This window comes from Zea mays, chromosome 2, assembly GCF_902167145.1.
Source record: "Zea mays cultivar B73 chromosome 2, Zm-B73-REFERENCE-NAM-5.0, whole genome shotgun sequence".
NCBI classification, from domain to species: domain Eukaryota; kingdom Viridiplantae; phylum Streptophyta; class Magnoliopsida; order Poales; family Poaceae; genus Zea; species Zea mays.
This window is the reverse complement of record NC_050097.1, coordinates 238,593,381-238,616,426: the sequence shown is the minus strand read 5'-3', so window position 1 is coordinate 238,616,426 and position 23,046 is coordinate 238,593,381. Positions and strand designations below refer to the sequence as shown.

The 23,046-nt window shown below is 46.8% G+C and overlaps 4 protein-coding genes across 4 annotated transcripts; 1 reads left to right on the top strand and 3 right to left on the bottom strand.

Moving 5' to 3' along the window:
• Positions 1-1,114: 1,114 nt before the first annotated feature.
• On the bottom strand, positions 1,115-4,355 carry LOC103648225 (transcription factor BHLH094). Its single transcript, XM_008672711.3, has 6 exons — positions 3,968-4,355; positions 2,957-3,154; positions 2,677-2,742; positions 2,464-2,532; positions 2,315-2,386; positions 1,115-1,610 (listed from the first exon to the last, which is right to left on the bottom strand). The coding sequence occupies exons 1-6, from the start codon at positions 4,184-4,186 to the stop codon at positions 1,479-1,481; spliced, it is 756 nt and encodes a 251-aa protein (XP_008670933.1). The 5' UTR covers positions 4,187-4,355; the 3' UTR covers positions 1,115-1,478.
• Positions 4,356-10,622: 6,267 nt separating this feature from the next.
• LOC100191650 (uncharacterized) lies at positions 10,623-14,151 on the top strand. The gene is made up of 5 exons (NM_001367114.1): positions 10,623-11,009; positions 12,314-12,455; positions 12,550-12,670; positions 12,779-12,841; positions 13,664-14,151. Exons 1-5 carry the CDS (start codon positions 10,820-10,822, stop codon positions 13,814-13,816), a joined length of 669 nt encoding a protein of 222 aa, NP_001354043.1. The 5' UTR covers positions 10,623-10,819; the 3' UTR covers positions 13,817-14,151.
• A 2,733-nt stretch (positions 14,152-16,884) lies between these two features.
• On the bottom strand, positions 16,885-17,585 carry LOC100276941 (uncharacterized). The gene has a single exon (NM_001150631.1). It carries the CDS (start codon positions 17,477-17,479, stop codon positions 17,126-17,128), a length of 354 nt encoding a protein of 117 aa, NP_001144103.1. The 5' UTR covers positions 17,480-17,585; the 3' UTR covers positions 16,885-17,125.
• Positions 17,586-18,950: 1,365 nt separating this feature from the next.
• On the bottom strand, positions 18,951-20,945 carry LOC100272381 (uncharacterized). The gene is made up of 6 exons (NM_001254934.2): positions 20,507-20,945; positions 20,285-20,342; positions 20,104-20,208; positions 19,756-19,989; positions 19,562-19,622; positions 18,951-19,413 (listed from the first exon to the last, which is right to left on the bottom strand). The coding sequence occupies exons 1-6, from the start codon at positions 20,662-20,664 to the stop codon at positions 19,205-19,207; spliced, it is 825 nt and encodes a 274-aa protein (NP_001241863.1). The 5' UTR covers positions 20,665-20,945; the 3' UTR covers positions 18,951-19,204.
• Positions 20,946-23,046: the final 2,101 nt, after the last annotated feature.

Sequence of the window (23,046 nt, the reverse complement as noted above, 5' to 3'; positions counted from 1 at the left end):
CGAGCGGCAACTATGACATGTGCAAGAGTGGATGTGACCATGGCTGACCTGTTCAAATGTCGGATCATAGGCAACACAGCCCGTACTTGACCCGTATCGAGTGTCGGGTCAAGTTGGTTCATGCCTCCCTATTTGACGTGTCGTGTAGGGTTTTTTCTAAGGTGGATTGGATTTTTTCAGGTTAGGTCGGGTTTTAGGTAAAAAATCATGGCCCACTCGTATCTGGCCTGTGAATTATTGCGGATCAAAAAATACGAATCGTATCCACCCGTTGCACTGGACAGGTTGGGTCGGCTCGGGCCAAGTTTTCTTGGATGGATCAAATCTAATTGGTCGAATTGGATGGCCCGTGATCAGGTCTAGCCATAGGGCAGGTATATGAGAAAGTCATTTCTGTATAATATTTGGGTTCTCCAGAAAAGGCATCCGAGCCATCTGCTAAGTATGCTTTGGTTCTAGCCATGCACAGATTAAATCATCTTAGATCTTACTCTGTATATTTGGTGGTGGTGGTGGGGGGGGGGGGGCGGTGGTTGCAGACATGGCTCAGCTGCTGAGCTACGCTCTTCGGCTGCAACTCCCATATTTGTGTTGTCTACGCATGTAAAACTGTCTTCTCAGTCTAGCTCCACAGAAACGAGTTCAAGATTCATTTCCTAGGGCCGGGCTGCTCATGGCCCAAGAATGAACGATTTTAGTTAGTTTTGATTTCTTAGCATGGCTGCCTACTGGCCGGCAAACACCAGCTCACCTAGACCAGACCCATTTGGTATAAGTGCGCAAATAAGATAGTTACAGTAGCTTTGACATGCTAGCGTCAGCTTGGACTAGTTGGACGGAACGAGCCGACAAACACGCCCTTTGTATATTTTCTGAGCAGCTGCAGCTACCGCGAAAACAGCTTGACAGTCGTACACTTGCCAGTCCAAATAATGAGATCAGATCAGGCAGCGAGAAGAAAATGGCATTCAGTTCATGCCAACCGCATCGTCGAAGATAGAACAAAATGTCCTGAATTAGGGAACCACGGTCCACAAGCGAGAGAGTACTCTCGTGCGCAAACCTGCCTGTATCTCACAATCGAGAGATCGGTTTCCCAAACCAAGCAGCAGGAAAACCAGCAGCCTCGGGGCAAATCCCATACACCTGTCAAGTTCTCAAACTGGACAACATCAGAGTGATACACAGTATTGCAATTGCAATCTCTTCTTCTACGAGTCCGATCTACAAAAATTTCCCGGGATACATCACGAAATCCGTATACAGTAAACGACAGTGCTCCCTCCTAGATGGATGTGGAATGACGCATCTACGGCGCTAATGCCCCCAAACTAGGAATAAAATAAACTAACTTTGGCGTCACGATGACCACGAGAAGAAGAAGAAAATGAACCTGGTACTGTGGACTCGGTTGATCCTGGTACTCTTTATTGGCTACCACAAGGAATTCAGCTTGTTTTATGGATTCCTCGTTTTATTCATGTCACTCTTTCATATGCGTTGCCGACCTGCATGTGAAGCCAATCTGACATCGAGCCCTGGGCGTATTCCCTTGGCGTTTGTGGGTCCAACGTCAGGCTAGGAGCAGTATTATATGGCGCAACACCAAACTGCAAGAAAGCAGGCACAGGCAGGGGGTCAACAATTCTCAACTTCTGCAAAAGTTTGTACTGGCACATTTAACGGAACAAGCACCATCGTAGAACTCAATAAAAAAAAGGGGGCACTCACATGCCATTCAATAATGTACTGGTCGTATAATCTACAATTTTCAGCAACAACAGCGGTGGTCTCTAAACTGGAACTTGAACAGCAGATTGTCACATAATTTAGTACTATTACTGACCACGTAGTAAGTAGCACGAGCAAAACCGGAAACTAACTCATCGGATGGCAGCTAAGTTCTATGATTTGGTTTGCAAAAGTACGGTATTGTTACTTCTGTTTTGAGTTAAGAATTTTTTATACGTGTTTAGGAATATGTCATGAGTCCTGACACACACACTTTTAATGGTTCAGATGAAATGACTTCAAACCATAAGCTTCAGAATTCGGGATTTTTTTTGTATGCTAAAGTTTAACAATAATATAGAATAGTACAGCTTAAGATACCTAGCATGGTTGTGAGTTGTGACACATAGAAACGCTAACAGGAAACGAGGTTAGGTCATTTGGTAAAATTAAAATACTGGAGCCTGTACCCTGTGTATGTGTGTGTGTGCAGAAAACAAGATGAGTAATGATTCACTCTAAGCTGAACTTCTTTTATTAAGAATCCTGTAAATTAAGATTTAACAATTGATGAAAAACTTACATCTTTGGTTGGAAAAGCTACAGTTGCATTGCTCACATGAGCATTAATCGCTTCAAGTTTCATGGACAAAAACTGCATAGAACAGGTCAAAGTAATTAATTTGAATATATACAATAAGACAATTTCACATGAGACCCAAGACCACATACCTCTACTTGACGCTGTAAAGACTGGATGTAATTTATTATCTCATCAAGGACTGATGCTTTCCCGATAACCTTTCAAAGAGAAAATATAATGTTTACAACAGAAGGTTCCACTGAAAATAAGGACCCGGAGAAGGCAGCCACATGTTCACATGGTAATCGAGAACTAAAAGCGAGTCAACACAAAACTTTGAATCCATGGGGTTCACCATGCACCTTGTTGCATCCAGGGACAATATCTTGAAGAACTTTCATCCGTTCACTTATCTTCTCTCGTCGTGCCTATCAGTACACGCATATTGAGTTGATCAGACCATTAATTTGAACAGAGGCGATTCTATTATAGTAATAATATAGTCTATAACAACAGCTGCACATTCTGATCTCTATAATACTTACTGACTACTATCATAGTTCTTGTGAGATTATATTAAACTATTAAGAAAGCATCCAAAAGTACTGGGTGAAAAGTCCATGAGAAACAGTGTGAGCTTACTCTTTCTGCGAGGCTATGGCTGTCCGTTGCTTGACCTCTTCTAGCCCTCACATGGATGTAGTCTTTTGGTGGCTCTTTAGGTGCAGGCTTTTTATCAGCAGACTTGCTAGCGTTCCCTGAATTTGTTTCAGCTTCTGTCCTTCTGTCATTTTTTTCACTAGGTGCTATCTGTTTCAACCGTTTTGCTTCTGGGTCAGCCTAAGAAAAAAAATATGCAAATGCCCATTAATCCATCAAATTGACACAACCGTCATTTCACTTGTGTATTTAAAAAAAAGGCAAGAAAATTCATCCCTGTCCCATTACAAGGATAGAAAGGCAATGTAAATGCCCGTAAGAAACAGAGAACGAGGTCAATTAAGCGTCACAATTTGCATGTCAGGTACAGGAAGTTGTAGGAAAGACCAAAAGCTGCACCCGCATCATATAAAGACCATGTGCTCCCAAAACCCTGCTGCTGCACTTAGACCACCACAATGCACACTGTTGCTTTGCTCAGGTGGTGAGAAAACAAAGATGCTGCAACTACCAATTTGGCCATGGTTTCAGTTCATTTGAAAGGCCCACTAGAAACTTCCACACCGATGACAACAATATTGGACCGATTAGTTTGACTAGAACCCACATACGGCCTACAGCTTGCATGAAATAGCTCATTGATATACACTATTAAATCACACATGAGCCCGGGCATGTTGTTTTCCAGCAAACCCGAAGGTCATCGAGTAACCCCCCCCCCCCCCCCCCCCCCCCCCCCCCCCGTCACATGAGGTTGAGCTCGCCAGCTAGCTCAACGAGCCAGCATGACAGCATCAGAACGGTAGAACCACTTTGACGCAGGGTCGAGTAGATCACGGCGGCGAGCTGCGCAAGCCACAATTTCCCGGCGTTGCAGTTGCAATCCTAACAGGCTAAATCCAGAACCCACGCCCGCCAACGTGACATTACACAGATCACACAGCCAGCCAATGCGGCGCGGGAGGAGAGGGAGACTGGAGGAGGCAGCCGTACCGAGTCCTGGCAGCCCGCGCTGCTGCTGGCGGCGGTGCCCGACGTGGAAACGAGCTTGGACGGCTCCTCCTCGGACGACGCCGCGGCGTCGCGCCGCGGTCTCCTGCGGCTGCTGGAGCCGCCCCCGGAGCGGGCGGCGGCGGTGACGACGGACGAGGCCCGGAGGTGGTGGTACGGCGGCCGCCAAAACTCGGCGGCCACCGACGAGGCGGGATCCATGCGCCGCCTCCGGGGAGGCGAGCTCGGCCAGATCGGGAGGTGGCTGGAGGCCAGAGGCAGTGGCGGTGTGGGCGCGGAGTCAGAGGCCCAGAGGTCAGAGAAGACCGGAGGAAGAGATCCGATGCGATGCGTCCAATTGCCGCTCGCGAGTCGCGACCGAGAAAATAATAATTTGAAATTCTGGTGGGCCTAGTTGGCATCACTACTCGGCTGGGCCGCCCGATGGCGCTGTGGCCTGTGGCTGTGGGGGGTCATACATGGATGGGACCGCCGGCGCCGGACTGCAGAGTTCAGCGCATGTACAGCTTCTTTGTAATTAGAGCAACTCCAACAGTTCTCTAAAAAATAACTTGCTAAAATTATATTTAGCAAGTTGCTAAATAGCTATTTAAACTAAAAAATAACTTAGTCTCCAATAGTTACTTATATTTAGGAAGTAGTTCGATTTTGAATCTAGCTTTAACGACCTTGTCCCTATGAGATCTGCCTCATAATAAGGTTGAGAGCAGAGGATGTGAGGGCGGAGGAGAAAAGGCCGGTCAATATAAACTATGGAGGAGTGGTGGTCCGGTGGCGTAACATATGAGGAAGTTGGGTTCGACGGTGAAGAAGAAACTTGTGTCATACGTGTTTGACCTAGCTACCTCATTATGCTTGAAAGTGAAAAAAGAGCGTGCTATACCTAGCTACCTCACTATGTGGGAAAGGGAAAAATAATCACGCTAGTGTGAAGAAATTGACGTTAAGTGCATTTAGGGAGTTCCTACCAAGTTGCTAAATGTGGAGAGTAAATAGAGTTGAATAGCAACTAAGTAAATTTAGCAAGTCTATTTAGAGAACCATTGAAGAAGCATTTTTCTGTTCACTTCTTAAATTTAAGATTTAGAGAGTTGTTTAGAGAATTATTGGAGTTGCTCTTACTTCCTAGAAAATAACCATCTTATGGATAACTAGATATATGCCCGTGCGTTGCCACGAGAGTTAAAAATTTGTATAAAACAGTTTTGGCATAGTATCTTAACTCCAATTGGTCTCACTTCTGTGGGTCCTAAAAGAAGAGATTCAGACTTTGCTGAATGGTGGAGAAAGGCTTCATCCAGGATTCCTAAGAGCAAAAGAAAGGGATTTAATAGTATGGTAATACTTGGGGCTTGGAATATTTGGAAGCAGCGAAACAGGTGTGTTTTTGATGGTGCTCGACCCTGCCTTTCAACCTTAGAAGACGGATTTAAGGACGAGATGAGATTGTGGGTTGCTGCTGGAGCCAGGAACCTGCACTCTCTTTTCAACCCTGGATAAAGGAGAGTCTTGAAGCCTATTGAAAGACTGGGGTGTTAGTGGGTTGTATGTGTCTGTATTGTGTGTGTTTTGTGGGTGTGAGTGTGTGTTTTTGTTTTGTGTGTGTTCTGTTTGTCCTGGGCATCAGGCCGTTTTCCCTCTATTTTAATTCAATGATACGCAGCTCTCCTGCGTATTCGAAAAAAAAAATTGTATAAAACATAGATATGCAACGATAACTGTCACTATGATATGAAAAATCTGTGTAGCAAAATATCACCTTAACACTAATATTATATTATAAATATAGACTGAATGCTTTGGTATCTATTCACAGTCGAAGAATTAACTGGAAAAACTTGATTAATCATTCAATGTCTAGGTGCAACTGAGAACACAACAAAAACCTAATTTAGAAGGACGAGAAAGAACCAAATGCACACGGTTCAGCTCATCCTTCTGAATTGAACATCCATCAAAGCTAGCATAGTATAGCTATATGCATTGATAAGTAGGTTAAAATAGATCAAACAATCTGGGTGATAAATAATGTACTCTTACTTTTCATATATGAGCATTCATATCTGCTAGTTATAAGCAGCATGTTGTAAAAGTGTTGTAGATATGATTGAGTAAATTTGACGGTAGTTGATAGTTAGTCACCATTTTCTATATATTGTGCACAAAGAGAAGTATGCCTAAGAAACGGGTATATCTATTAAAAAACTTGACCAACACATAAGGGTTTTTAATTAAGAACACATACAAAAAAATTTGCCTCAACAATGACTTGGACTTGAGGGATCGGGTGTGGGTATACATGCATACTGTCGACCAACTGAGGTACACTGAGCTTCTTCAAATTTTCATTTTAATTAAGAATACATGCAAAAAATTATCTCGACAAGAACGCATGCAGCGTGAGCGGGGGAAGCCACGGGGCCTAGCTTCGGAGGCTAGTTGCATGCTTGCATGCAACATGAGTAGATGAGGGACACCCGTAGCTTGCATAGTTGCATGCAGTATGAGTGGGAGAATAAGTGCATGTCACGTGATAAGGTGAGCGGGAGCACCGTTTTGGTCTACGTTACCTTCTTAATAGTTAGTAGAGATTAATCTCTAGAAATTTGATTTGGTTCTAAAGGATTTTTTTTGTGGGCTAGCCTGTCGCTGTGATGAAAAAATGTTGCTGATTCGGGCTTAGGCTAGCTCTAACAAGGAGCTCTAAAGGGTCCTATACCCTAAATTTAGAGGATAAGGATGTCCTCTACTCCCTCCAGCAGCGTCCTCTAAACTGTCCTCTAAATTTAGAGGTCGCTGCTTTATCATCTATATATAGAGTTTCTCTAAACGATTCTCTATCCATTTAAATATTTTAAACAACCGGTTTAGTAAAACAAAATATGTACAATACATTTGAGAGTATGATAAATACGTATGTAAAAAATAAAAAAAATAAAAATGGCGTCCTTTATACTATAGGCCACGCACGCGAGTACTGGCCCGCTCCAACAGCTCCTCAAAAGGACCCTCACCAGCTACAGAGCTACCCTATCATCCGCAACAACGCACGCTATTTGATCCTCTACACGCAATAGTACAAGTAGCATGGGCAGTAGTCCACCAGATATGTTTGGTTGGATGTATAAGAAGGGATAAAAGTGATAGCCATATTTTTTAGTGTTTAGATAAGAGTCAAGTGAGGGGCGAGATAAACATCGGAGTAATTTTTTAGTGGCGGCGTGATCCCAAAAAACTAAAAGGACGGTACCATCCCAGCCTCATTTTACTTTGACCTCAAACCAAACACACCATAAGAGGATGTTTGGTTTGAGGAATCATTTCATCCAAAATGAGCTGGTGTATCATAAGTTTATTTCTCAAATTTGGTAGAATGACTCCATTACTCATATTAGCACTAACTAACTATGAATAATGAGGTAGTGATAGATCAACTTATTTCATTCCACAAACTAAAAAAAGAAGAAGTGAGAAGATGATGAACTAAATTATGCCTCAAACCAAACAACCTATAAAATCTTCAGATGATCGAGCCCGACCACAGCTGCTGAAACCTGTTTTTGCGATAGAATCATGGAGTGTGGCTTAGCAATTTAGCACACATGTGCAAATAGCATGCCATGTGAGCACGTGATTTGGCATGGCGGCACGAGAGGGCCAAGTGTGACCACTGACCAGGGGGAACACGATTGAATCTGAGTCATTTCCTATGGCTTTTGGGATAGCAACAACAAGAGGCATCTAATAATGGAACACAGCCACAAACGACAAAAAAACAGAGAGAGAGAGAGAAGTGTGGGTTAATAAATTAATAAAGAGTCGGTTAAAGAAAATGAACATATTAGGGAGAATACAGTACCTTGCACGCTAAGGCAAGGCATACACACGTAGACGTAGACCAACCAACAGTACGTTGTTGCTTTAATTTATGCGCCAACTTGGTCACCTGTGCAACAAAACGGAGGAAGCACGGAGTGGTGCGGTAGGAAAGGTCGTAAAGTGAGCAAACCCCGCACATTGTGTAATTCGGCGGCAACAACTAGCTACATTGGGTTTGCCAAAGACAAGGAGAGAAGCAAGTAACGAAGCTCGTCAGCCCACGTGATTAGTGCTGCGAATATGAGTCGGTTTTTTTAGACCAGCACAAGCACGACCTAAAAAACAAGAGTCTAAAGCACAGTCCGCCACGAAATAATATAGGCTGATATGACACGGTCTGAAGACGGATATAAGCCGAGCCTCAAATTTAAGCCCGTCGGGTCCATCACGACTCATATTGTTTGATTTCTTTAATTTAGTAAGTTATAAACTTTGTATGGTTGTAATATTTGAACTTTACGTTGTTAAATAATGCTCATGTTGTTTAATATCTTTACTTTAGTAAATTATATACTTTATTGGTTGTCATATTTGAATTTTATATTGTTCAAATACATGAGCCGGTCTTGGGTCAGTACGGCCCAATGAAGACACAACGTGTTTTTAAGGCCGTGCTAGGTCATTGTTTCGATTTGGGCTGACACGACACGATCCACAAAACTTTGGGGACTTCTGGACCTAAGCTCGTTTGGGCTGAAGCACAGCAGAGGACGTGTTCGGCTGGCTACAAGCCGACACTGTTGCAGCTGTTTGGACTGCTGCAGCTGCAATCCATAGAGAGAAAAATACTGTAGAAGCCGCAGCCGCAGCCGGATTGCAGCCGCAGCAAGCCGCAGCGAACAAGCTGAGAAGCACAATAGACTCGGAACGGACGGGCTCGATCCGATCCAATTCTCAGCACTAAACTTGATGACATGCTTGTATCATCGTTGGCTTAAAAGCACTTTTTTATTAAAAATTTTAAATGTGTTAAGAGTTAATTTATATGCCACTAACAAAACATTGACCAAAGCTATATTGTAAAGATCGTATTGTTGTCCTAACCTGCTTGTATTTCAAATGTAGCGTGGACGGCGAAGTTGAAGAGGCATTATTTATGCTGGAGTGGGAATTTTGCCTGGACCGATGTTGTGGTGGTACGACATTAGTGTTGTGCTAGGCTCAATCTTTAAGACATGTATAACCTAGGTACTATATTGTGGTTTTCCAAACACTAGATATATCTTAAGACTCTTTTTATACAAACAAATGTATCTAAGTTTTATATATTATTTCTTTAGAACCTCTCAAGATACGACTCATTTATGTGAGTTGTATGAGTAGAACAGTGTATAGACTTAGAGAACTGTGCTAGAGACGTTCATTCATTAAAATACTGTCTCATGTTTTTTTACACTTAACCTCTTGATACTCATTATTTATGTGGATTGTACATGCATGTACAACCCTAAGACGGTGGAACGATTTTCTAAGTATAAGAGACAATAAAAAAATGTATAATATAAATCTGAGCCCATAAATCATAAATACAGTTAAAAGATAGTGTGTATGGAGAATCATGTAGAGACATGCTTTTCGCGAAGATTTCGTCTCTTATATTTTTTTCAGTTAACCACTTAAAAATCGCTCAAAAGACCCTATTAAATTGGGTTGTACACGCCATGAGCACGGAATGGATGGCCAGAAGTGAGTACTGTGCTTACTATGTTTTTGTCACGCCGTGCTCCGTGCGGCACGGAATGGACACGTATAGGAGCGAGACCGAACAGTTGCTGTCGCTCTTGGCCGCCGCCGGCGCGGCATCCGAAAGCAGTGACGAGCGGCGGTCCGGGCAAACGCAACATGGAAGCCAAGCATCGCGGGAGCCACCTGCGATATCGCGGCGTCGCAAGGTTTGGATCGGAAAAAAAACTGGCCGTTGTCGTCTCTGTCTCTGCTGGCGACTGGTGAGCGCGGTCTGCGTCCGTCTCTCACTCTCTCCTCGCTTCCTTCAGGATTCAGCAACGTCCGTCTGCCTTTATTGTTGGTGCAACAAGACGCAAAGGGCCAGTGCAGCTGGAGGGCCAATAGCCGTAGCCGTAGACCGGGGCCATATGCAGACTCTAACAAAGGCACAGTACTAAGGCAACGACTGCTATGCAAGCAGTCATTCTGTGCAAGCATGCAAACAAATCATTTGATTCATTAGATCGTGATCTAACCGTAGATCACATTCAATCTTAAACCCTTGCACCACCAGCTCAATAATCTTTATAAAAAACCCCTAACAAACTATGATTGTATCTATAGTTGGATCGTAATCTAGTAAATCGGATGATTTGCTTCCACGCTTGCACAGAAAAGACTGTTTGCATATCAGTCGTTGCCGGTCCCACCGAGACTGGCATAAAATCCTTACAAGACTGACTATAGGGAAACAAATTAATACATGGATCAAGTTATTATTAAAAACAAAAAAAAAACATATTATCTTTAATTAGGTATAACCTTACTGTTACTACTAATAAAGATGACAATGAGTAACCACGACTCAATTAGCTAAACTAACAGAAACTTAGTTCAGATATGGTAAATTGTTTGGTAACCTACAACATTTCCTACCGATCGAAGTAACCAGGGGGGGCTTGCCCCATAATACCACGACACGCCGAGGACCAAGTCCGCAAAACACACCGAGGGAGGGCCGTGTCCCCACTCCCCAGTCCACACACACACCGAATTCCATTTATTTCATCCTCTCTTTTTTTTTTCCATTCCACGCCCCTCCCAACACTCCCAGACCCATTTCCCTTTCCTTCCCCTCCGGCTCCGCCTCCTCGACCACTCCGACAACCCCCAGCGCCTCCTCTCCGGCGAGCTCCACCTCTCCACCGGCGGCGGCGAGAAGCGGGGGGGCTAACTAAGTCTGTAGGCTGCGGCGGAGGTGATCCCGGAGCCGGAGCCGAGTCTAGGGCGATGGGGCAGCAGTCGCTGATCTACGCGTTCGTGGCGCGTGGCACCGTGGTGCTGGCCGAGTACACCGAGTTCACCGGCAACTTCACCACCATCGCCGCCCAGTGCCTGCAGAAGCTCCCCGCCAGCAACAACAAGTTCACCTACAACTGCGACGGCCACACCTTCAACTACCTCGTCGAGGACGGATTCAGTGAGTAGTTCCGCTCCCCGCCGCTCCGATCCGCGCTGCCCCGCACGGATCCGCGCCGCCGCGGGCTCGGATCGGGCCTCGCCTCGCCTCGCCTCGCTTGGATCTCGCCTCGACCCGCGCCTGCTGCGGTCCTCTCAGGTTCGGCCGCCTCGAGGTGGTTAGGTGGGGGTCAGATTCGGCGGCTGCTTCCAGGCTAATCTGAGTGAAGCGGGCTGTTGCTTTACTCTCTTCAGCTGTTTTGGACTCCACCTTGAGTTGTGAGATGAGACGTGGTTTTGGGAGGGTCGGGAGTTGCTGCAATAAATGGCTATTTTTAGAGGGTGACCTGCTCGGGTATTTATTCCTACCTAAATCGACGAATTAAGTGGTAATATGGCAACTGCATCGAAAACATAGTTCTGTTGCATCTGCTGAGATTAGAGGTGGTAATGGGCTCTAAATTTTATACCACAAAATTTAAGGATCGGATTGGATTAGGATCGAGCCCTATCTCTATTCATTTTCGAACTAAATTTAAGCAAGGGATCAGACGATTTGTAAAGAAACATTTGGATCGCGATCCATCACCACCTCTAGGTGAGATGTCATAGCTTGAGTTCGAGGTGTCTCGACCGGCCTTGACTTTAGGGAACATTTACCACAGATTCAGTTCAGGTGTCTGAACTGGCATGTATCTGTTGGATGGAATGGAACCACCGAGATATATTTCTCCTGTTTCTAGCCATTGCAAGTGGTGCCTACTTGCTGATTCTCTTGGTGCCAGTTGATTACTTGCATATGTAGCTCAATTCCGCTTTCATTTGGCGCTCTTCTATCACATGAGAGGTTGCAGCATGTTATAGCATTATGTGACGATGAATGTTGTACACGTTCCTATTGCCTGATATGCGTTAGGCATCCATTTGAACAGATTGTGTTGTTGTAGATTAAACATACCAAGTTATTATGCAAGACAAGTATGGTGCAAGTAACAGTGCATAGTGCACAATGGAGGGTTTGCATTGCCATTGTGACCTGTGAGTTAGCCAGTTAGGTGGGTGTTAATCTCTGGAATGCTTCGACTGAACAATGTTTCTGCATGTATCTTACCGCCTCAATATGGCTGGCCAAATATAGAACATCCATTACTTCCTTTTTTTAATCTGAAGCAAATATGACTATTTGCTTTTACTTATCTATCCCTTGTGAAAGTTCTTAGTTTAACATGAAATATCAGTTAATATATTTCTGCTTTGGTGCTTACTTTATCAATCAACTAATGCTCTAGAACATCTAAATGATAAATATTGTTTGCTTTTCTGCAGCGTATTGTGTAGTTGCTGTTGAATCAGTTGGGCGACAAATCCCCATAGCTTTCCTGGACAGAGTTAAGGAAGACTTCACCAAAAAGTATGGAGGCGGGAAAGCAGCTACTGCTGCAGCGAACAGCTTGAACAGGGAGTTTGGGTGTGTCCCCTTTGTTCATTTTATATAATATTTGATAAACCATTTAGACCCCTTGGCTTCCTTGACTAACTTCTATTTGTTCTTACCTTTAAAGATCAAAGCTTAAAGAGCACATGCAGTACTGTGTGGACCACCCTGAGGAGGTTAGCAAGCTTGCCAAGGTGAAGGCCCAAGTCTCCGAAGTCAAAGGAGTTATGATGGAAAACATTGAGAAGGTAGTATATCTAATCACCTGAAAAAAGTACACATATCATCATTATAATGAAAAAGACAGCGCACCTCGAACATTATTCCTGATTCCTTATTACTATTTTGATGATCAGGTTCTTGACCGTGGCGAGAAGATTGAACTGCTTGTCGACAAAACTGAAAATCTGCGTTCTCAGGTAACGGGTTGCTGATTCCTTTTTAGCAATTTAATTTTGCATGTGTGTAGATCCAAGAAAGAAAAGATGAATCGCTTCATCTATAGAATATATAACTTTATGGTAGCATCTAGGAAAATTGGCCATAAAAATTAGCATATGTCTTTCGCCCTGAGACGAAAACATGTATATGGCTTCTTGACCCTTAAGCAGCCCCCCTTTGGAACGCAGGAGTGATAGAGGAGTCATACAAGAATCAGTTCATTTTGATAGGAAAAGCGCAGCATAGAGGGCCTAAGTGTGTAATGAATTTGACTTGATATGTTGTAGAAGTTTGATATCTGTGCTATTCAATCCACCTTAAGTGCCAGTGACCTTGTTTGTTGGAATGTCACTATTACGTAGTAGGATTGCATCATTTGTTAAATAATTTTCACTAGTGCAAGTATCAGGTGTTGCTTTATCAGTTGAAAGTGGAAACATAATGATTCATTAAATCAACTGGTCAAAACGCTGTCTTGAATGTTAACAGATCCTGTAGTCTGAAGTAACAATTTTTTTTTTGTCAGAATTAGCAAGACATCAAGTATGTAGGAATACTCTGCTGTGCTTCTAAGGTGAAGCGTCTTATGTTAGATGACTATCATGCTGTTACATAGCAGAAAAACAAAACCACAATGAGAGCACTTGGCAGGTACCGAATTCTGAGAAATAGGGAAAGAAATAACAATAATAAATAAAAAACAGCTCCTTTTAACTGCAAAATAGGATCAACGGAAAGCAAGCCAATCTGCATACACGTAACTTGTAAAAATTGGGGGGTAAAAAAAAAACTGTTTGCAGGCACAAGATTTCAGGCAGCAGGGCACCAAGGTGCGGCGGAAGATGTGGCTCCAAAACATGAAGATCAAGCTGATCGTGCTGGGCATCATCATCGCGCTCATCCTCATCATCATCCTGTCGGTGTGCCATGGCTTCAAGTGCGGCAGCAAGTGAGGAGGGGGACTTACGGATGGCCGTGCCCTGCCCTGCCCTGCCCTGGCACCTGCGAGAAGGAGGAGACTACATGTGGAGTTTTTTTTTTGCTTCTTTAGTCGTCGTGTTAAGTCGTCCTGCGCCGATAATTCTTGGTGGTCACCAGATAAAGAGTCATTCCTGGTGTCGGTGTTGATTGCTGTTGGTTGGTCGGGAAATGACTGGGTGAACCGAGGGGCGAAGTGGGAGGGGGGTTGTGTCGTGTAATTTTGGATGCCACTATTGTGCATGTATAGCCCCGTGTGCTGTGCTACCCTGATCCGTGTTGCTACTCCTATGTCAGTAGATGTTACGTACTACGTTTGCTCCCCAGGTTGCAGGCGACTCTGTTCGAAAATGCTCGTTTTCTAGCTCTTATTTCGGACTGCTGCAGCTGTCAGCTGTAATCCACATAGATACAAAACATTATAGAAACAGTAAAAGCTAATAAAAGCTAAGCGAATAGGTTTTGATGGACGCGGTGGCCATTGGCCATCTGTGGTTTTGAACAGCCATATGATGTGCGTTGGGCGGCACGAGGCCCGACACGGATTGGCACGGCCCAAACCCGGCCCGGCACGACAATATCCGTGCCCGTGCCAGCCCGGCACGACCCCCGTGCCGTGCTTGGGCCGATAGGTCGGCCCACAGTGCAGGCACGAGCACGAGCCCGTTAAACGGACAGGCCCGACTCGGGCACGACTGAATTGGAGAAAACCCTATCCTCCCGGCCTCCCCTGGCGTCTGGCGATTAGAAAACCCTCCACTCCTCCAATCGTCTGGCGGGCGGCGGCTGTTCTCTGCTCCATCGCCTGGCGCTCACGGCGATTCTAGAAAACCCTAGACCTAGAGTACATCGCCGCCGCCTGGTCTCTGCTCCATCGCCGCCGCCTGGTCTCTGCTCCATCGGCGCCGGCGTGTCTCCCTCCCGCTCCCGGATCCCCTCGGCGGCTCGGCCTCCAGTCTCTGCTCCATCGCCGCGTCTGTGCTCCGCCTCCACGGGCCTCAGGTATTTCACCTCGTCTCCCTCCCGGTCCCGGCTCCCCTCGTCTTCCGGTCTGTGTTCCATCGCCGACGTCGTGTCGCTGGCTCGCTGCTCCACGGGCTCGCCGTGTCTCAGGTATTTCACCCACATCCACCCTGTCTCCCTCTCGGCTCCCGGTTCCCCTCGGCTTCCAGTCTCCCTCTCGGCTCCCGTAGTCTTCCGGTCTCTGCTCCATCTCCATGTGTATTCAAGATGTTTTTTATGTGATCTGTATAAGATTCTATGTATTTCTGGCACGGGCCCGGCACGAACTGATGGGCCTACCGTGCTTTAAGCCCGGCCCGGCCCATCTAATATCTGGCGTGCCGGGTCTGGGCAACCCAAACAGCCCACGGGCCAGCCCGGCCCGGCACGATGGGTGAACCGTGCCGGGCTTGGACTAGTGCCTCCCGTGCCGGGCCCAGCCGTGCTCGGGCCGAGCCAGCCCGGCACGAACCGTTGGACATGTATAGTTGTGGGGCTGAACGTCACCCACCTATGACCGACCAAGAAGTACTGTACATTAGAGCAGCCTTTTGACCAAGGGCGCGGCCCGAGCCCCACACGGCAGCCTGTGCGAGCCATGCGTGAGACCGGCCCTTCTTTATGAGAACACGCGCGCGGCGTGAGCTCCGCTGCAAAAGCAAAGCGTGGAGGTCAGGAGGTGTGAGGTGTTGCTGTGTTGGGCGGGGGGTCATGCCGGGTACGCGTCACGGGCTCGTCTTTCTTCGGGGGATCCTTTCAGGTCCAACTGTATAAGGACGAATTCAACGAAAGGGCTCACAAGGCTGGTGGTCGAACCGGGGGTCGCTATCAGCTGCTGATATGGCCTGATGAGCGGTGGGTACTGATCCAGCCGGTTCTAACAGCCGTCGGCTGCAACCAGTCACGTTGTTGGTTCCACCGTGCATCCAATCAAAAAAAAAAAAATCTAACAATGACTGCCATTTTATACTTAGGGCCTGTTTGTTTACCCCATGGATTATATAATCTGGATTATTTTTGGAGGATTATATAATCTGGATTATATAATCTGGATTATATAATCTCGGTGGTCCTGTTTGTTTACCCAGATTATTTGAGTTGTTAATAGGATTCTTTTGTATGAGAAAGACAAGAATGACCTCTATATTTGTACTAGGTTGAAACTCATATATGAAAAAAAAATCAATTGACATTGGCAAATGTTGCATTAGCAATATTATCACGGAAGGCATTCATGTCACCTTCTTCATCCTCAAATTGACTAGTACTAGGCGCAAAAACGATTCGGTGGATTATAATGGCAATGATGGGTAATTTCTAGGAAACTTGAAAGGGTAGTGGGGAAGTGGAAAAAAAATAATCTGAAATAAGCACCTCCTCACTTGCTTATGGATTATCATAATCCAAGGGGTTAGATTATATAATCTAGGTAAATAAGCTGGACTGTTTGTTTGCCTCTTAGGATTATTTAATCCAGATTATATAATCTGGGGGGTAAACAAACAGGCCCTTAACCTCTTATATCGAAAACTTAGTAGCCATTTTATATTTGGCGTTGTCGGTGGATTTTGATTGGATGCACTAGGTCATTTGGTTGCATAGTTGCACATGATATATCCCCATGTTGGAGACACCCTAAGAGATCGTTCGTTTTAATATCAATCCAAATGCATTGGAGAATATTGAGGGCTTATTTGTTTCACACTTAATCCATGTGGATTGAGTGCTACTGAGTTGATTTAAATCTATAGTAAGTCAAAATATATTCTAACCCATATCAATACACTTCAGTTCACATGGAATCGAAATAAGAGAACAAGGCCTGAGTGAATTTAAATTCATAGCAAGTAAAAAAAAATTCTCCTGATCCCATCGACGAATCATCTTCTGTCCATGTAGGATGGGACTAACCGAACATGGCTGTCACTATAACGACAACTAAGAGTACAAGAACAAGACTGTCACTGTAACGACAACTAAGAGTACAAGAAGAAGAAGACGGCGGTTCAACAAACAAAATGACAATAATGGCGACGTTGCATGGTTCGAAGAATGCTGATTAACATACAGTGGGAAGACGGAAGGAGGGTGTACAGGTCCAAGTCCAACACACACACACACACACACACACACACGCTGATGGCTGACGACCCACATTCTTCATCACAAGAGCGCGGGCAGGCACACGGCACGTACGTACAGTCGTACCGCACAGACACATTATTACACGCGCACGCACGCATGCATCCATGGCCATGCACAAGCACAGCGTTGCTCACGCCTCACGGGACGCCGGCGCCACCTGCTCCTCCTCCGCCACCGAGGCCGCCGCCGCCTCCGAACCCGCCGAACGGGCCCGCGCCGGCGACGGCCCCGCCGAACGGGCCGAACCCAGCGACGCCGCCGCCCAGCGGGCCGTGGACGCCGCCGAAGAGGCCGCCGCCGCCGGTCCGCCCGCCGAACACGTCGGCGGTCTTGGCCTGCTCGTCGTCCTCGTCCACGGCGCCGGCACTGCCGTCGCCCGCCGCGAAGGCGGCAGCAGTGTCGCAGTCGCGGGGCATTATTGCCCTTGCCGCCGCCGATGCGACGGCGAGGCAGAGCAGCAGGGAGGCGACGAGCCACCACTTGGCTGCCATTGGCCTCTCTCTCTCTCTCGCTTATTACCAGGAGGACCAGCTCTTGTTCTTCGAGGTGTGCCTGTCTGGCCTGGTGCTGCTGGACTGGTGGTGGCGGGGGTTCGATGGAGAACTGGATGGAGAGCGGTCGAGGGGTTTTTAAAGTGCGGGAGGAGGAGAGGACAGGGACAGGGACAGGTGAAGAGCACACGCACCCATAATAAATGGCGCGCAAGCAGCTGGCTAGCCATGCCATGGCGTAATAAATCGGGGACGAAGAGAGGTAGATAGATCCATCCATGCGAGGGCTAGTTATTGCGCGCGGGAGGCAGGAATATTATATTGCGTGGGCAATGTGAATTGCTGTGCTGTGCTGTGCAGTTTAAATGGCAGCGCGCGCCAAGTATTTCAGTCCTTTTCTACTCCATCCGTCAAACGATTTTCAATTTTGATCGAATACAACAAAAAAAATATATTCATATATGTACTATAATATCGTAAGACATTTAAATGGCAGCTTAATTCTTTTTTGGAACGTACGAACTAAGAAGAGAGTAGACAGTTAAGAATGAAAGGAAATTAAGCTTATCACTCTCAGCATCGAAACCAGTACAGTTTCTGTCCCTCTTAGTTAATCACCTTGCTACGTGTATATTTTGCTGATGAGTAACTTGAATTCGAAGCGGATTATGGTGTTTCTATCAGTGTTTTAAATCACCGGAGATCGCTGCCGCTATAGCCGGAGATCGCCTCTGGCAAATAATGCCGCTAGGAGATTACAATTTTGCCGCTATTGCTTGGTGACCGCTATTAGCCGCTATTAGCCGGCGAAATCCGTTAAATGGGCCATCTTCTAGCGGCAGCTAAAGCAAACCTGGGCCATTTTCTTGCGCGCGTCCGACCCAGCCCATTATCGTGCTCAATTTCAGCAGGTGGCGTACGTATCTCTCTCTGCCTTTTCTTGTGCAAAACTGCAAACCCTAGCTCAGACTCTCATTTTCAACCTGATGGCGGCGGCTGGCTTCAACGGTTCAAGTTCAACACGTTGGCGGCGATGGGGATGAAGCAGGAGATGCCGTTGCTGCTCCTGTAGGATCTCGGCCACTACTCCCTGTCCCTAGCTCACTGCTGGCGGCAAGCAATGAAGCAAGTAGCAATAATCAAGGCAGTACTCCAATAGTATTCTCTCCACTCTCCAACCTCCAATTGCTGTCCAGTTCAACCGGCACCATATCTCAGCAAGAGAAGCAAACAGGCATGTATTCTTCAATAGATGTTCATGTTTATACTCTTTTTTTTTTGCAAATCCGCTAAAAGGTTTAGCTTCCGCTATAGCCGGTTATAGCTGGACTTAGCTGTTCTGGAACCCAGCCGCTAAACCTCTTAGCCCGCGATTTAATACATTGGTTTCTATGGTGATTTTGTCTCTATGAATTGTAGCTGCAGCGTTTATATCTATTGGTTGCCGACTCATATCATCGTCATCATCATCTGAAGAAAGCTTTCACTAGCTATGTACACATCATCATCAAGTACAGAAAAACAGCCACTAGTTATCTGAATACTGCATCCCAAAACAAACAAAGAAAGGAAGAAAGAAAGAAAAGGCAAGGACGCGCCTACGAATCGCAGACTCCGCAGCTCCTGCGGCACTGCCCAGGCGCCCCCTCATCGCCGGCGCCGAGCATGTACGCCGGGTTCCAGGCGCACTCACCCGCCGCGGCCCACTTCGCGCAGCGCTCGCTCCTATCGGCGCACCCGCGCGCCGTCGGTTTCCTCGGGGAGCACGAGTACTGCCTGGGGTTCGTCCTCGTACGACCTGACGTGGATCCACTTGGGCGCCGACCACTTCTCGCCCCGGATCACCGGGCAGCTCCCGTGGAGGCTGAGCGGGTCCGGCGTGCCGTCGGCGTGCAGGCTGAAGAAGAGCACGGCGTCGCCTTTCACCGGTTTCACTGCACGCGCGCGGCAAGCAAGCAATAAGCGAATCTGTCAGCGTCGTCGTCCGAAGCTTCTCGCCTTTCTCCTGCCGTTCTTGAAGACAGACATGGCATGGCATGGCCTGGCCTGGTGCACCATTCTCTTGGGTGGGAGATTAATTACCTGCCAATCCTTTGTGTGCACACTCGGAGAAAGTGGCGTCCTTGGGCTGGGACTCCCAACCCTGCATCGGATTGGGCTGCCAGTGTCAAGAACGAACATGGAAGAGAATCTCGATCTGCGACTGCGACTGCGACTGCGAGCAAGCAAGCAAAGCAGCCTTGATCGAGAGCACCTAGCTAGCTACCTACACCTACCTTGGCGTTGGGGAACACGGTCTCGCCTCCCTCGCGGACGGTGGACAGGTACATGAGCACGGTGGCGTAGCGGTGGCCGCCGCGGGCCTGGTTGACCCTGTCGTGGAAGTAGTCGAAGTGCGGCTCGTACTTCTGCCCCGGCTCGTAGCGCAGCACCTGCATGTTCTCGGCGTTCTCTTGAGGAAGAAACGTCCATGCCGCGATCCTCTCCTCGATCCGACTCACCACCGGGTCCTGCGCGACCGACCGAGCGGAACAAGACGAGAGGAAAACCACGTTACTGTCAGCCACACTCTGTCAGTGATGGAGCATGCTAGCTGTGTGTAGTGTAGATACGGAAGGTCGTACCTGGCGCTTGTCGAGGAACATGCCGGAGCTGGTGCGCACCTCGCTCTTGACGCTCTTGCCGGACTCGTTGTCCGCCACCATGGACCGCTGGATCTTTTTCTTCGCCTGTTCAATCCACCATGCAGCAGTTAGTACTTGTACCGCAAACCCCGCCATCGGCGGCGCGGTCGTCGTCGCTCACCAGAGTCACGAGGTGGTCACACTCGGCGTCGGAGAGGAACCCCTTGTACACGAAGATCCTGCGTGCGGTTGCGGGGTGCGCCGGGAGGGATCAGGGACGACGAGAAACAACACGAAATTTAAACAAGGCCCTCGTCAGCATGCATGTGATGTGTCCTCCTCGGCTCGCTAGCTCCTCCTACTAGCTAGTAGCTACTACGTGCTCGACGATGTCGCGGTGTACCTTGGATGCCACGAGACGGCCTTGACACGCGAGGAGTTGAACGGCGGCGCAGGTGCGACGCCGCCGCCGCCGTTCTCGCTAAGGAGCAGCACCGGCACGATGGCGGTGGCGGCGAGGAGGAGCGCGAGGACGAGGCGCAGCACGCCGCGGAGCCTCATGGCGATCGATCGATGACGATGCTGCCCAATCACTACTGCAGGACGTACGGATGGAGAAACGCGAGCTCCTACTTCTGCGACGACGGCAGCTAGCCGTGGTGGGCACCAGTCGCCGGAGCTTTATACACCGGCTCCGGTGCTTGACTTGACTTTAACGGCCGGCGCCAGGGGGTGTTCCGCTCGCTGAGTCGTCTGATCCTGTGGGTCTGTCGTCGCCGCCGGGGTTTTGTCGTGTGCGCGCGGTCGCCGGAGTCGTCGGCCGGGTCGGTGCGCGCGGCCGCTGGTTTTTCTGCGTGGGGGTGGCCAGTGGCCTGCACGCGTGCCCACGGGCATGTGCCCGGGGAGAAAACTGCGGCGCGCGGCCTGCTGGAGAGAGAGAGGTGGTGGATTGCCCACCGCCGCCCCGTGGTTTCTGCCCACGCAGCGAGTGAAACCGGAGGCGAGAAAAGTAGAAATCTGCTTGCTACGACCACTGTCCACTAGTCCACTACGGCAGGTTTTCTTTTACCAGTTCATTTGACCTTTTGCTCTGTTCACTGTGGGCTGTGGCTTTGATTATTTTTTCCCCTTTTACTGTACTTACAGGCTCACCAGCTGGGTCCAACTTTCATGTAATAATCTCTTATGTCCCAAAACAGTATTACTCTGAACTCTTACTCCATCTCTTTTGTCTGGTCTTTTTACACTAAGTTTGATTGGCTCGTTGTAGTGCAAACTATAAATTGGAATAGATGGAGTAGTTTTCATCTCTATATTTAAGTAGATAACGATGAATCTAGACACAATTAAAACACATGTATTAAGTGTTGTATGAATATAATTATTATCTAAAATGATTTTTTAATTTGGGACAGATGGAGTACTAGGCTTGTTTGAGTGTATAGAGATTGAGGGGATTGATGGATATATAATCCCTTGCTAGTTACCCTTGGAAAAGTTAGAGCTAGTTTGGAAACTCAAATCCACTTCGAGATTGAAAGGAATTGCAGAGGAAATTAGTTCATTTCCATCTTAATCCTTTCCAATCCCGAACTTTCCCCAACCGCACGTAGGAGATGAACAATAGTCCAATGGTTCACTATAAAAGGTTCTTGACATGTTTGGTTTATGGCTAACTATATCACACTTTATTTAAGGTTGGTCGTTTGAATTGAAATGCTAATTTTAGTCAGAAAAGTTAGATAAAGTATGACAAATTAATTAGCGAAACAAATAGGCCTTAAATCTTCCCGTATATACAAGAGTGTACTTCATTCACTCTACCTTTCCTTCCTCCAGTTCAGTACCGCCGGTGCTAATTCACTGCAGCTGTGTCTGCTCTGACGCCGGCATAGATGCTGACGTAGTACAAGCTCAATTTTTTTATAGACAATCCAGCAGGTAATGTAACGTCCCAAACGGGCGACGCAAGGGCAGAATGAGCAATGCATACTCAAAACGCTCGCTGTTGCAACGGGCCCCAATCATGTTACATGTTCTTGTTTCATGTTGGCATCTAGTTTATTTAGAATTTAATGATACAGCCTGATGCCTTTTTAGCGTGTTGCCACCTGGCTGTGTAGTAGCTAAGGGACCGTTTGTTTCTCCTTGCAAAACTTTTTATTAAAGTTTAGCTACTAAAAAATAAACAATGGCTAAGAATATTGTGCGTTTATAGTATCCATTATCACTTTATCTTCTAGCCTGTTCATTTGGCTTAATTTATACCCGCTTCTACTACTTTACAATGTTTTGTTTCCATATATTGCAGCTGTAGCAGAGCAACTAACTTTAAACTGAAACAAACATTCCTTCTTTCTTTCTCCCCCACCATTGTCCGCGACACTCTCATGGACCGCAAGTGGTAAAGTTTAGCACTTCATCCAAATAACCATTAAGTGCTAAAGTTTATGCTAAATTCTAGTATATACTACACTTTAGCACTAGAGAAAAAAAAACATACCCTAGACTGTGTTCAGCGGTTACCCATAAATTTCTCCCCCTATATCTCACTCACGTGCCACGTCAACGTTCTCTTCCCCCTTATATCTCCACCCTGTACAGCGGTTCTCCCCTAAATCCTTCCCCTATACCCCACTATAATCATAAAATACCATTTTCTATACCTATTCATCATCTATTATCAATTTTTTCCCAACTACTAAATACATGTGAGCACTAATAACGAGGGAAGAGGGCCAGCAGCCGCGCCCTTCATCTAGCGTGTTCCTGTGCTCACCGCTACCACTGTAGCAGTGGTAGGGGCACCGCTGAACGCGCCAATGCATAGTTTCATCGTACTGTTTTTATGATGCCGTGTCAACATATTTGTCTAGGAAACAATGTGTACCCAATTTTATCCCCATGAAAACTCTATGACACCTCTCCATTAAATTGCATGCC